Source organism: Brienomyrus brachyistius, chromosome 4, assembly GCF_023856365.1.
Source record: "Brienomyrus brachyistius isolate T26 chromosome 4, BBRACH_0.4, whole genome shotgun sequence".
NCBI classification, from domain to species: Eukaryota; Metazoa; Chordata; class Actinopteri; order Osteoglossiformes; family Mormyridae; genus Brienomyrus; species Brienomyrus brachyistius.
The window spans coordinates 22,206,137-22,219,180 of record NC_064536.1 but is presented as its reverse complement, the minus strand read 5'-3'; the positions used below and the strand labels follow the sequence as shown (position 1 = coordinate 22,219,180).

General features: G+C 47.4%; 1 protein-coding gene across 20 annotated transcripts in view; it reads right to left on the bottom strand.

Annotated features, from left to right (window-relative positions):
* LOC125739832 (CMRF35-like molecule 1) overlaps window positions 1-13,044 on the bottom strand; it is a 70,314-nt gene that overhangs the window by 3,760 nt on the left and 53,510 nt on the right. For 15 of the 20 annotated variants that reach the window (XM_049010324.1, XM_049010318.1, XM_049010320.1 and 12 more), the window contains 4 exons: window positions 12,718-13,041; window positions 11,978-12,092; window positions 454-542; window positions 299-348 (listed from right to left, as the gene is read on the bottom strand). The exons of the other annotated variants lie outside the window; for them this stretch is intronic. In XM_049010324.1, the coding sequence (XP_048866281.1) occupies window positions 299-348; window positions 454-542; window positions 11,978-12,092; window positions 12,718-13,041 (578 nt within the window). The remainder of the gene's footprint in view (window positions 1-298; window positions 349-453; window positions 543-11,977; window positions 12,093-12,717; window positions 13,042-13,044) is intronic. 20 annotated transcript variants of the gene reach the window in all.

Below are 13,044 nucleotides of genomic sequence, written 5' to 3'. Positions count from 1 at the left end.
CTGTATAATTACATGTCAGTGCTCAGAGCAGCAGGACAAGCGCTATGAAGATGTCTGATGGAGCGGTAAGATTGCTAAAGGATGCCATGCATGGTGTGTGGTGTGAGAGCTAATGCTTATTAGCATGATCTGCTCATTCCTGTGCTGCAGTTCTCACACATTCAGCTCTGCTAAGCTACACTTATCTGGCAGAGGACCAGACCAGACCGCAGTGGAAAATTCACAGTTAGACTCTTTGTAATGCAAAGGTTGACACAAAGCACCATCTCACAAATGAGATGTCCAAAGATAAACTTACACTGAGGGTGACTGTGTTTTCTCGGTTCCTGTTTCTGACCCGTACCATCTCTAAAGAGAAAAACAATGGTAATTTACTGAAAACTGACTCACTTCAGTTTGTTATATATAGCAGTCAAATTGCAAAAATTAAGTTTTGAAAGCAGCCATCCTCACCGGATCTTTTCCTCAGTATCATGCTAACCATGACAACAGTGAACAGCAGCACTCCTACGATCCCCACAGAGAGCAGCAGTGTGGTGATACTGGGGAAATAAACATGATGGATTTCATGTTATCTGGGTTTTATCTCCCCAAGCTCTGCATATGAGTCACACCCAGCAAACATGTATATTTGTAGGGTATCAATCTAAAGATGGATAGATAGAGCATGTTGCCGCACCCCCAACATGACAAACCACCTCAGGGATGAGAACCCAAGTGCAGCTGTGCGATACCTCAGCACCACACTAGTCTGAATGGTGAGATGGTGAGAAGTTTCTCAGGAGCAGAAGTGCCAATCCTGCCACCAACCCCCAAATTTTCCTTGGAAGTTGGAGGACCTGCGTTCAGGGCTGGATGAGGAATAACATCATAAACAAGAGGAGGTAACTGCAAGTTGTTGAATCTAACATGGTTGAAGTGAATAACTACCAGTGTTGAGGGAGCTACTTTTAAATGGGAACTTTTCAAGCTACTTATGATTTAAAGTAGCTAAGCTATAGCTATGCTACTGTTTTAATATAGTAGTTAGCTATGCTACAAGCTACAGAGAAGAAGCAGCAACTAAATCATAGCTGTTTCATCTGGTAATACTTAATATTTATGCACTAGGATACTGTTGGAGTTAGACTCCACCGAGTCCGTTGATGAGGAAAAGATGCACACGTGAGGCGAAGGATGGTTGTATGTCAGCTCTCTTTATTCCTTGCACAGATCACGATCCAGGAGCCACGCTCAGATGCACAAACAGTATATACCGAAGGAAGCGCAGCTCCCTGTTGTCTGTGTCAAGCTTTTATACCCCGTTTAGGGCATCTACTGTTCTTGTTGGAACCTTTCCAGTTGCGTGACATACAACTAATGTTTTGAAATTGCTGGCGTTAGTACCCACACCCGTTCCCTTTTACCTTATCCTGTTATGTTGCACTTTGGCAGCGTCAGCGACCCCCTCCCTTGTTAGGCCCCGCAGGTCAAGCGTAAGAATAATGTCACCATGACCCTGCTAATGCACCTTCTGCTTTTCTAATTTTACTTGCACTATGAGAAGGGCCGAAGCCCCCATCTTCTTCCTGCCTGTGTTCCAGTTTGTTCCCATTTCTTAGTGTGACAAAGTTTAGCACAAAGCCTGGCCCCCCTTCAATACTCTGAAAGCATGATGGAAAAAAATGTGGAATATGTTAAAAGTTGAAATAAATATCAATTTAATACCGTAATGTAAAATCACAATAAGCTTTCAAAGAAGTTTTTGTATTTGGTATAAACCAAGAGTACTTCACAATTGCTGTGTTAAAATTAGAATGGTTGATAATTAATGATCAAGTGTAGCGAGTGGTGTTGAATTACTGCCGAATGGTACCAAACAATAGTACTAATGGCCAGAAGGTGTTACACCCTGAGAAAGTTCGGTCGCCCTACCCCCCGGGCCAAGGCACACTGGTCCATTTACCATAAGAGCAGAGAGACGTTGTTCCAAACACACAAATTTTATTAAAACTAAAGCCATAAAAATATTAGTCAGTCCATCAGAACACCATAAGCCTGAAGTACCACCCGGATACCAGCAGCCACTTCTGGCCGGACTAAAACTAGGTGCTGAAACGTAAGTCAGCATAGAAGATGCCAAAGGATTCATGCAATCACACAGGTGAAGGAAAGAACTACAAACCACAACTGTTGTCGCAGCGCTGGGCTCAGAGTTCAGGGGAACCACCCCTTAAGACACCGACTACGCCACCCTGGGAATTGCGCCCAGGGAAATAGTTCCTAAGCTAAATGAAACTCCAAGAGAAAGGTACTCAGGTCCGTTATACACGGCAGCAAGAGACGTGGCTCCACTTACAATCTTTTATTACAACCAAATTTAAAAACACCATCCACACGACGAGATAAAACCTCGGGGCTGGTCCACACAGGGTAGGAGGTTAAACAGACAAAACAGCAGATGGCATCCTGAAACAAAACACTACAACTCCCATGCATACACACAATACAACATGCCACCACAAAGTTCCCCTCCTCCCTAATGGCATCCCAACCCCAAAGAATCTTAAAACACACAAGATAAAAATCCCTCACATTCAATACAAAAAAAGGAGAGAAAACAAGAGCAGAGGCAAAGAGGCAAAGAGGCAAAGCAGCAGCAACTGCAGGACAGGCAATCCAGACCGCAGCTGTAAAAGCAGGCAGAGCAGCAATGCTTAATGGCGTAGTGATCTCCAACCAGCCGGATAAACTCCCTCCACGTTGCCTGCAAAGGATGGCGCCAGGCAAAACAAGTTAATTAAAACCCACAATCACGAACCTAGATCGAACTTACGGGCGATTTTACACAAGCCCATTACAAGTCGCCAGCCCCACCATTTACCCGCAGCAACGTGCACCCACCGGTTGAATACAAGTGAGCCGAAACAATGGAATAAAACGTACCCGCTGCCACCTACCAAACAGCCGCCTCCAATAAATCCGTCGTATGCAGATCTTTACCACGAAGTCAGGTAACCGGAAGAACCTTGCCAGCGTTCGACCCCCAGCCAACCACTGCCATTTTTATAGGGCGCTACCACGAATTACAATACAAATCGGCCCGCACATTTAAAGGCACAGGTACTTAAAATAGTCATACTGCCACAGTCTACCCCCCCCTTTTTAAATCGTCGACCCGACGATGGAATACAAAGTCTAACTCCAGGGTCTAAAAAGGGCAGCAACTGCATTAGACACAGGGTCGAGAGAGCTTACAGTCCCTTGTGCCATCACCCCCGCAGGCCTCGGAAGATGGTAAACGTTAGAGTGTTGGCCTGCCATTGCTCGGGTTGTCCTTCGCACTTCCACTTCCTGGGAGTGAGGATGACTCATGGCTGGAACCACTCCGGAACCAAGTGGCTGACTCACTACTGATGGAGAAACCACTGAGGGGCCTGGGACTTCAGCAGGCCGCAAAGGAGACTTCTGAGCAGCACATGTCCTTGCCACTGGCCTAGAAAGTGAGGAACCAGACACTCCCCCCAGGCCTTCCTGCCTCAACACCACCAGGTCCTCATCATCCGAAGATTCATCTGATGAAAATGTTGACTCCATAGGCAAAGGGTTACCAGGGCAGACACCAGAGACATTTACTATGGCCTTCAACAAAGTTCGATGGACGTGCCTGACCTGGGTCTGGTCATCCACAGGTGCGATGGCGTAAACTGCTCCACCAGCCTTAGGCGTTTTTAGAACTCGGTACATCACAGAGCTCCACCAATCTCTAATTTTATGACGCCCTCTGGTACTACAATCACGAATGAGTACTAGCTGGCCTTCACTTAGAGGGCGATCACGAACATGCTGGTCATGGTTCTTCTTCCGGCGCTCAGCCGCCATCTTCAACCGTCCCCTGGCCCCGTCAAAGGCCAACTGTAGTCGAGTCCGATGTTCTTCAATCCAATCATGGACATGTCCACTCACAGGTTCCGCCACTCTGCCTAGAAGGAAATCAACTGGAAGCCTAGGCTCCTGACCGAACATAAGAAAAAAAGGAGATTCCCCAGTCGCCTGATGGGGAGTAGTGTTATAACAATAAAGCACCTGTGGCAGACAGGAATCCCAATCTCTCTTCCGGGACACAGGCAAAGTACGCAACAAGTTGTGGAGAGTCCTATTAAAGCGTTCGCACTGACCATTGCCCGCTGGATGGTATGGAGTAGTGCGAGATTTCTCGATCCCATAAAGACCGCAAAGCTGCTGGATAAGGGAGCTTTCAAAGTTACGGCCTTGGTCTGAATGTATCCGGGCAGGAACACCAAACTTTGAAAACCATTCAGCTACCAGAACTTGGGCCACGGTGGAGGCGCGTTGATCATAGGTGGGGACAGCCAGAGTGTATTTACTAAAAACATCAGTCATGACCAAGACATTTTCAAGTCCACTCTGGGCAGGCTCTAACACAGTGTAGTCAACTGCTAAAATCTCATTGGGCCGAGAAGCCAACAAATGCCCCATAAAAGTACGAGCTGCTGGATGTGTATCCTTAGCCACTTGGCACCTCTCACATTGTTGACACCACTGGGCTACCTCAGAAGACATACCTGGCCAATAGCACCGCTGACGCAACAATTCCAATGTTCTTTCCACACCCTGGTGGCCATGGTCTTGATGTACTTGAGTCAACACCTTATTCTTTAAGGTATCGGGCAACACCAACTGAAACGTAGTTTCAGCACCATCAGGGCGACAAACCTGACGGTACAGGAGCCCGTTCTTTTCAACCAGGCGATCCCATTGTCGGAGCAAGGCCAATGCTGGCCTTGAAAGTTGTTTCCGTTCCTCTGCATTAGGATGTTCCTTGCGAGTCCAAAATGGCAAGATTTCCTGAATAACTGGGTCTGCCTGCTGAAGCACACACAAATCAGGGGTAGAGCAAGGAAAAACTGTAATAGCACCTTGGGTTACCTCAGCCTTTCCCCATGACCAAGCTTGCTGTAAGGAATCAGGGAGTAAACTGCCAGGAACCATGGTATCCACTTCTAGTCGGCCCAGTGGGTATTGGCGAGACAACGCATCCGCATTCTGATTGCTTTTCCCAGACCGATACTTGATCTCAAAATCAAAAGATGCCAGTTGCGCCGCCCACCGTTGCTCCATAGCACCCAATTTAGCAGATGACAAATGACTGAGTGGGTTATTATCAGTATAAACAATGCATTTATGACCTAACAGGTACTCCCTAAATTTCTCCGTCATAGCCCACTTGAGTGCCAAAAATTCTAATTTCATAGAACTGTAATTGGACATATTCCGCTCTGATGGTCTCAAACCTCGGCTAGCATAGGCAATTGGCCTCACCTGGCCTCCTTGCTCCTGGGATAGCACTGCCCCCAAGCCCGCATGGCTTGCATCCACCTCCAGGATAAATGGTAAAGAAAAATCAGCATAGGCAAGCACAGGTGCTGTAGTAAGCTTCAGCTTCAGCCCCTCAAAGCTCTTCTGGCACTCCTCGGTCCAAGTGCTAATCGCACCCTGTGTAGCCCCCTTTAGCTTCTTGCCTCCCAACTCAGCCACCAGTCGGTGCAGGGGGGCTGCCAACTTAGCAAACCCCTCCACAAACCGACGATAGTAACTAGCGAAGCCCAAAAAGGACCTTAGCTCCGTGACAGTAGTGGGACGCTGCCAGTTAGTTACTACCTCTATCTTGCTAGGATCAGTAGAGACGCCCTTGTCCGAAATCACATGGCCCAGGTACTGCACCTTCTGTTGGAAAAATGAACATTTAGAGAGCTTCACCTTCAAGCCCTCCTGTTGAAGCCGTCCCAGCACCAACTCCAGCCGCCGCAGATGTTGTTCCACCGTGGATGAAAAAACCACAATATCATCCAAATACAGCAATAACGACTGACACTGCTGGTCACCGAATATCCTTTGCATCAGTCTCTGAAAGGTGCTGGGGGCATTACAAAGCCCAAAGGGCATCCGGTTCCACTCAAACAGCCCAAAGGGGGTACAGAATGCCGTCTTGGGTCTATCTTCCTCCGCAACTGGGACCTGGTTATAACCACTCGCCAAGTCCAGGGTAGAAAACCAGCACGCACCAGTAAGCGCATCCAGGGATTCCTCAATACGTGGCAGAGGAAATGCATCCTTCCTGGTCTTGCCATTCAACTGGCGGTAGTCTACACACATGCGCAGACTACCATCCTTCTTTTTAACAAGGACAATTGGGGAAGCGTAAGGACTACAGCTCTCCCGGATCACCTGTGTCTCCAACAGTTGATTAATGTGTTCCTTGACCACCTCATACTCAGACGGGGGTATACGCCTATAGCGTTGCCTCACAGGGACATCGTCCAAAAGGGGAATGTCATGGGCTAGCAAGTTGGTACAGCCCACCTCCCCATCCTGAGCTGAAAAGACAGAGATATACCGCCTAAGAAGGGACCTCACCTGAACCTGCTGTTCAGCAGACAGTGAAGAGAGGTCCAAATTATCCACCTGGTCCAACATGGCGGGGGCAACTGATAGAGATGCTACATCCGCAGTAACAGAGGGCACTTCGACAACACCAGCAGGTAAGCTGACCACATGAACACTATTCAAAGTACCCATAATGGTACGGGGATACAACACCACGTCAGTAGAACCTACATTTAGTACCGGTACAGAAGCAGTACCTCCTCTCACCTGGACTAATGCAGGAAAAGCCAGCAACCCACCTGGTAAGCCAGAGAAGGTAGGTTCAAATAACACTGTAGCACTCGCATACTGCTTTGAACAAGTAGCTGCTATCAACTTCATCGTACCACCTAGGACACGACATACCTTCCGGCCACGCACCCTGACTTTACCTGGAGTACCACTGGAGAACGGCACCTCCGAACAATGGCATTGTTGCAATGCCTGCATAACAGGTTCTGGGGCTGCAGATACTGCAGGTGACTCAAATAGACCCAGCCCATGCTGTCCAAAAAGCTCTTGATAGCACCGCCGGATCACATTCATCCCCAAAACACCAGGGACCTGGGGGGATGACTTGCCTGGGGGGTCCCTAACCACTAACACCCCACACTGTGGCATTAACTTACCACAAAGCTCAACCTCCAACTCGAGATAGCCAATATAAGGAATGGTTAATCCATTGGCCGCCCGAAGTTGTAGCCAGTGACAAGCCTGAAGGCGCTCTTGACCCCACTGTCCAAAGTGCTGAATGAAACAACTTTCAGTAATGGTAGACACCATAGACCCAGTGTCGATTAAACAAGGCACTATAACCCCACCCAACACCACGTCTAGATGTGGACATGGGGACATCAGTTGAGAGGCAGCGCCTAAACTTGTAGGAACCAACCTGGAGCCAGTAGGAGCCCCATCCGAACCGTGGCTCTGCAATCCGGTGGGCACTAGTTTCCCGACGCTGGCTGTGGGTGAGGCTCTCCTCCAGAAAATGGGGGAGCAGCTGAAGACTGGAACCGAGACGGAGCCTGAACCCCATCACACTCCCTAGCAATATGCCCAGGCCGGTGACAGCGTCTACAAATGATGGAACTGCTGCGAGGGAAACGACTACGCTGATGAGAGCTCTGCAAGAGCTCAACACTCCGGGTAAGTAGGCGCAATTGCTCTTGCTGGCCCTTTAGTAGTTCCCTCAGCTCACGCATCTCAGAACCCCGGACGGAATCACCCACACCCCGGGGATTACCCTGTACTCCATACTGGATACCACAAGCTGATGGAACAGACTGACTTCGGCCACGACTACTCGGTAAACCTTCTCGCTCCCACCTAATCGCCTCACCCCTTACATCAAGTAAGGTGGCCGTGGGTTGCCTACGCACCATCTGCTTTAACTCACGACGGAGAGCACCATCCAAAACATGCTCAACAAACTGGTCCCTCAACAAGACGTCAGCATTCAATGTGCCACTGGGGGCCCGCTGCGTCACCTTCTCCATAAGGCCCATCAATGAAAGGGAAAACTCCTGCAGTGTCTCCCCTTCTTGTTGCCTCCGAGAAAAGAAAGCCTCCTGCAAAGCTACATATGGCTCTGAGCACCCATACAACTCCTGCAAAACATCAATTATGCAAGCCGGATCCCCTCGTTCTACACCAGAGCGGTACCTTATCTCCTCACGAGCTTCCCCTTCTAGATGGTCAAATAAAAAGAACGCCTGATCAGACACAGCTAAATGCCGCGCCCGCATACATGCCTGTACCTCCTCAAGCCACTCATTCAACCCTATACCAGAACGTCCTCTGAACATGGGGCACTTGCGCTCCCGAGGTACAAACACCACTCGCTCTCCTGCAGGTACTATAGGGCTGGAGAGGGCTGCATGAGGTGCTGAGGTAGAAGGTGTAGCACCCGGTTCAAATATACAAGCAACCTGCTGCTGGCGAAGCTGTTCGTTATCAGTCCGCAACTGCAAAACTAGGTTCCTCAATTCTTGCAATTCTTCCTCCATAATAGCACCATAGAGACCAGGCTGCACAACTGAGTAGCTTGGAGTACCAAACAATGGGTCACTCAAATATCCAGATATTACTTAAAAATAGCCACAAAACCAACTGCTGCTGCCTTGCCTCCTCCAAATTACAGTTCCAAAAAAAAACATAAAATGGAGCACACGTCTCTGCTGACCGAAGTAAATCCTGCCGACTACACCAAGTTGTCGCAGCGCTGGGCTCAGAGTTCAGGGGAACCACCCCTTAAGACACCGACTACGCCACCCTGGGAATTGCGCCCAGGGAAATAGTTCCTAAGCTAAATGAAACTCCAAGAGAAAGGTACTCAGGTCCGTTATACACGGCAGCAAGAGACGTGGCTCCACTTACAATCTTTTATTACAACCAAATTTAAAAACACCATCCACACGACGAGATAAAACCTCGGGGCTGGTCCACACAGGGTAGGAGGTTAAACAGACAAAACAGCAGATGGCATCCTGAAACAAAACACTACAACTCCCATGCATACACACAATACAACATGCCACCACAAAGTTCCCCTCCTCCCTAATGGCATCCCAACCCCAAAGAATCTTAAAACACACAAGATAAAAATCCCTCACATTCAATACAAAAAAAGGAGAGAAAACAAGAGCAGAGGCAAAGAGGCAAAGAGGCAAAGCAGCAGCAACTGCAGGACAGGCAATCCAGACCGCAGCTGTAAAAGCAGGCAGAGCAGCAATGCTTAATGGCGTAGTGATCTCCAACCAGCCGGATAAACTCCCTCCACGTTGCCTGCAAAGGATGGCGCCAGGCAAAACAAGTTAATTAAAACCCACAATCACGAACCTAGATCGAACTTACGGGCGATTTTACACAAGCCCATTACAAGTCGCCAGCCCCACCATTTACCCGCAGCAACGTGCACCCACCGGTTGAATACAAGTGAGCCGAAACAATGGAATAAAACGTACCCGCTGCCACCTACCAAACAGCCGCCTCCAATAAATCCGTCGTATGCAGATCTTTACCACGAAGTCAGGTAACCGGAAGAACCTTGCCAGCGTTCGACCCCCAGCCAACCACTGCCATTTTTATAGGGCGCTACCACGAATTACAATACAAATCGGCCCGCACATTTAAAGGCACAGGTACTTAAAATAGTCATACTGCCACACTGTGATCACACAAAACCCAAAAAGGAAAAACACTGCAGTCTAAACGAAGAAAATCGTAGTACAATTAAAACAAAAGAAAACACAAACCTTTGAAAAGCGGGGGACCAATCAGCACCTCTAACACCCCATCTCACGCATATGGACGCACCCCCTCCCAGCCAAACAGTCCCCCAGCTAAGGACTCGCTGATGAGTCGACCGGCTACGGGCTGGACGAAGTACAAGACAAACCAGAATCGCTCAAAGCGCGAAACAGTGCAAACGCCACTAAACAGCAGCAGTAAGGCAGAGCGGAGCCGCCGTAGACAGAGCAGCAGTCACCGCCGCACCACAAGACACGGGACCCTCGGGAGAAACCCAGCCGTATTATTCCCGGCGTCAGGCGTCCTGTCGCAGCTTGGAACATTTACACCGTCCAGGGGCTAAACATGGGTGTAAGATGTCCCGACCACCAATCTGCGAACGAACGGAGAGTCCAACAATTGAAATGATCGCCGGGGTAACCCTTACAGTCTGAGCGCCCTCTCCTATTGGCTACTCACCCCCAGGACTTAATAGCGCACAAACCCCGTTTTCTCCTCCTGCTACAACAAGAAAGAGATTTTGATCATCTGTCCAGGATCCAAAGTGCTCCGATGCATTTTAATGAAAATGTCAAAAATATTGTTTGCCATGAAGTATTTTCAGTCCTTTATTTTCAGTCCCATCCCCAGAGTATTCAAGTAAAAACACCAATCAGAAACACCCGGTAGCTGAAAATACCGTCTTTGTAAAAAGAGAAAAATAATATAGGTCGTCATTGATTTACGATAACAATCGGTTCCGACTGACAGGAGGTAAGACAGCCTGTCTTTTTATATGCAAAGATTGTCATATTGTTTGGTGTCTTTAATCTTATCATTATTTTCATATTTTAATTAATTCATTTTTTAATCACCATTTAAGCTACTAAGATACAAACAGATAGGAATGTATACTGTACTATGAGCGCTGCGAACATTAGCCTGAGCACGAGGTGAAGGAATTAGTGTTAGTGATGTATCGGTCGCGAAGGAAACGGCTCTCGGAGCCGGCTCTTTGAAGTGAACGATCTGAGCCGGCTCCCGCCTGTGAGCCGGAGTCAGAGCCGCTTTTTTTCTTTCTTAATTTTTTTTTCAAGCCGCACGGATTGGTCAACCACAAGATGCATGTCTGCTCTGAGCAGGACGGGGAGGGGCGGTGCTACAGGGTGCGTTCGACTTGGGTTTTAAGTCTTAAGTCGTCTTGCTCTCGTGAGGTTTTTGTACCATGTGACATGGTGACGTTTTCCAGCGCCGGCTGAAGTCGGACAAAAAAATCTAACCATGATGTATTGCTTTAAGCCAGCGCTGCAAACGGCTGCGTGAAATCGAACGCACCCATAGACAAATAAAGCAATCACAGGCACAGACAGAGAAACAGGAGGGAAGGAGACGCGCGTGACAAAATGAGTGACTGCAGGAAACGGAGTAAATTTGGATACATTTCAATTACATTGATAATACAAAGGCAGAGTGTATAGCGTGCAAGGTTAAAATCTCATATCGAACAGGCTCTACAAATAACTTGCATCGGCACATAAGAACTGTACATCCATCAGTGCAGTGGGAAGAAAAAAGACAAGCAAGTGAACCTGCTAGTAATGAAAGTGCCAGTTTGTCAATGTCTACACCGTCATCCAGTACAGCACCACAACCACCTAGACCTACAACCTAGAGCTCTATGAGACAGTTTGTGCAAAAAGCTACGACTCCATTAAAACAGAAAACAATTGATGAGGAATTGGCTAAAATGATTGCATGTGATTTCCAACCATAGTAATTCATTTCACTAATAATTTTACATTATTTTTGGTAATAAATTCATTTAAGCACCAAAAAAATCTGAAGAGCCACTTGGGAGCCGAAAAAGCCGGCTCTCTTATGTGAGCTGAGCCATAAGAGCCGGCTCTCTTAAAAGAGCCGGAATTCCCATCACTAATGAGTGTCCTGCGCGGGTGTTCATACTGCTGACAGTCGGTGGGGGGGGGGGGGGGGGGTTAACTGTCATATACTCACACTGGGCAACAGTCGTGCTGTCAGGCATCTGTAGTCTTAATGTCGTAACAGTCGTAATGTCAACCAGTCAAAAGTCGCATAAGTCGTAAGTCGATGACGACCTGTAGTATTTTTTAACGATGTAGCGTTTCACCATATTCAGCGTTTCACCATACTGTGGATATTTGTAAAAGAACCAGCAGTTACTGAAAAAGCTTCAGCATTTTGAAGGTAGCTGCAATACTGAAAAGCTACTGAAAGAAGTTCAGAACACTGATAATTACAAAAAATGAATAAAAATGTTACATTCTTTGCAAGCAAGTAATCTCACCTTAAATCTGACTTGATGAAGCTCTGTCCAGTTATGTTGGGGGTCAAAGTGACACGTGGATGGGTCAGCGGTGATGTCACCGGTTCTGTCTGTTGTGTAGTTGGAACATAAATTACTGTCAAGGACAATAAGAAAGACGACTGGATTAGTTCAAGGTCAATGAAGACTGAGAATGTGGCACCAGCACCAAATGTAAATACACAAAGAGACACAGTGCAGGGATGCATGTTAAACAGCCAGCGTCTGATTCACTACAGTCTGCTATTGGTCCAGATTTCAGTTGCTCAGCCTGCGTTCATATTAGAGCTGTATATATTTTGATATCTGTCTGTGAGTGACAGCATTAAACTGTGGGTGTCTTTGCTTGACACTGTATGGAAAAACACCCTCTGACTTTATCACAGTCTGACAGGCAGAAGCACAAGGTCACCATGGATTATTTAGATAGATAGATAGATAGATAGATAGATAGATAGATAGATAGATAGATAGATAGATAGATAGATAGATAGATAGATAGATAGATAGATAGATAGATAGATAGATAGATAGATAGATAGATAGATAGATAGATAGATAGATAGATAGATAGATAGATAGAATTATGAAGTCAAGATAAAAGTATAGGGAAAAGTGATAAATAGCCATGTGATTTAGTGTTAATCACAGCCCAGGAACAGCTCTCTCCCTCTGTGTGCCTCAGGGTCAAACAGAAGCACCTTCAGGAACCGACATCTTACCTTCCCGGACTATCAGGGGCATAAAGGCACGATGGCTTTGTGCTGCAGACGCCTCCACAGCACACCAGTAATAGTCAAAGTCCTCCTCCTGCAGGTCCCTCATGGTCACATTAAACAACATTTGGTCACGGTCATCAGAGACTGACACTGTCCCTCTACTCTGTTCCCCGTCTGACTGTGCTATTCTGGAGCAGGAATCCCATTCATATCCTCTGCACAGGTATTTGGTTTTATCTTTGGAATTTTGGTCATAGTAACATGGGATGGTGACAGATCCTCCTCTCTGAGCAGAAACCCAGGTCTCAGTCCTCACACTCTGAGCATCTA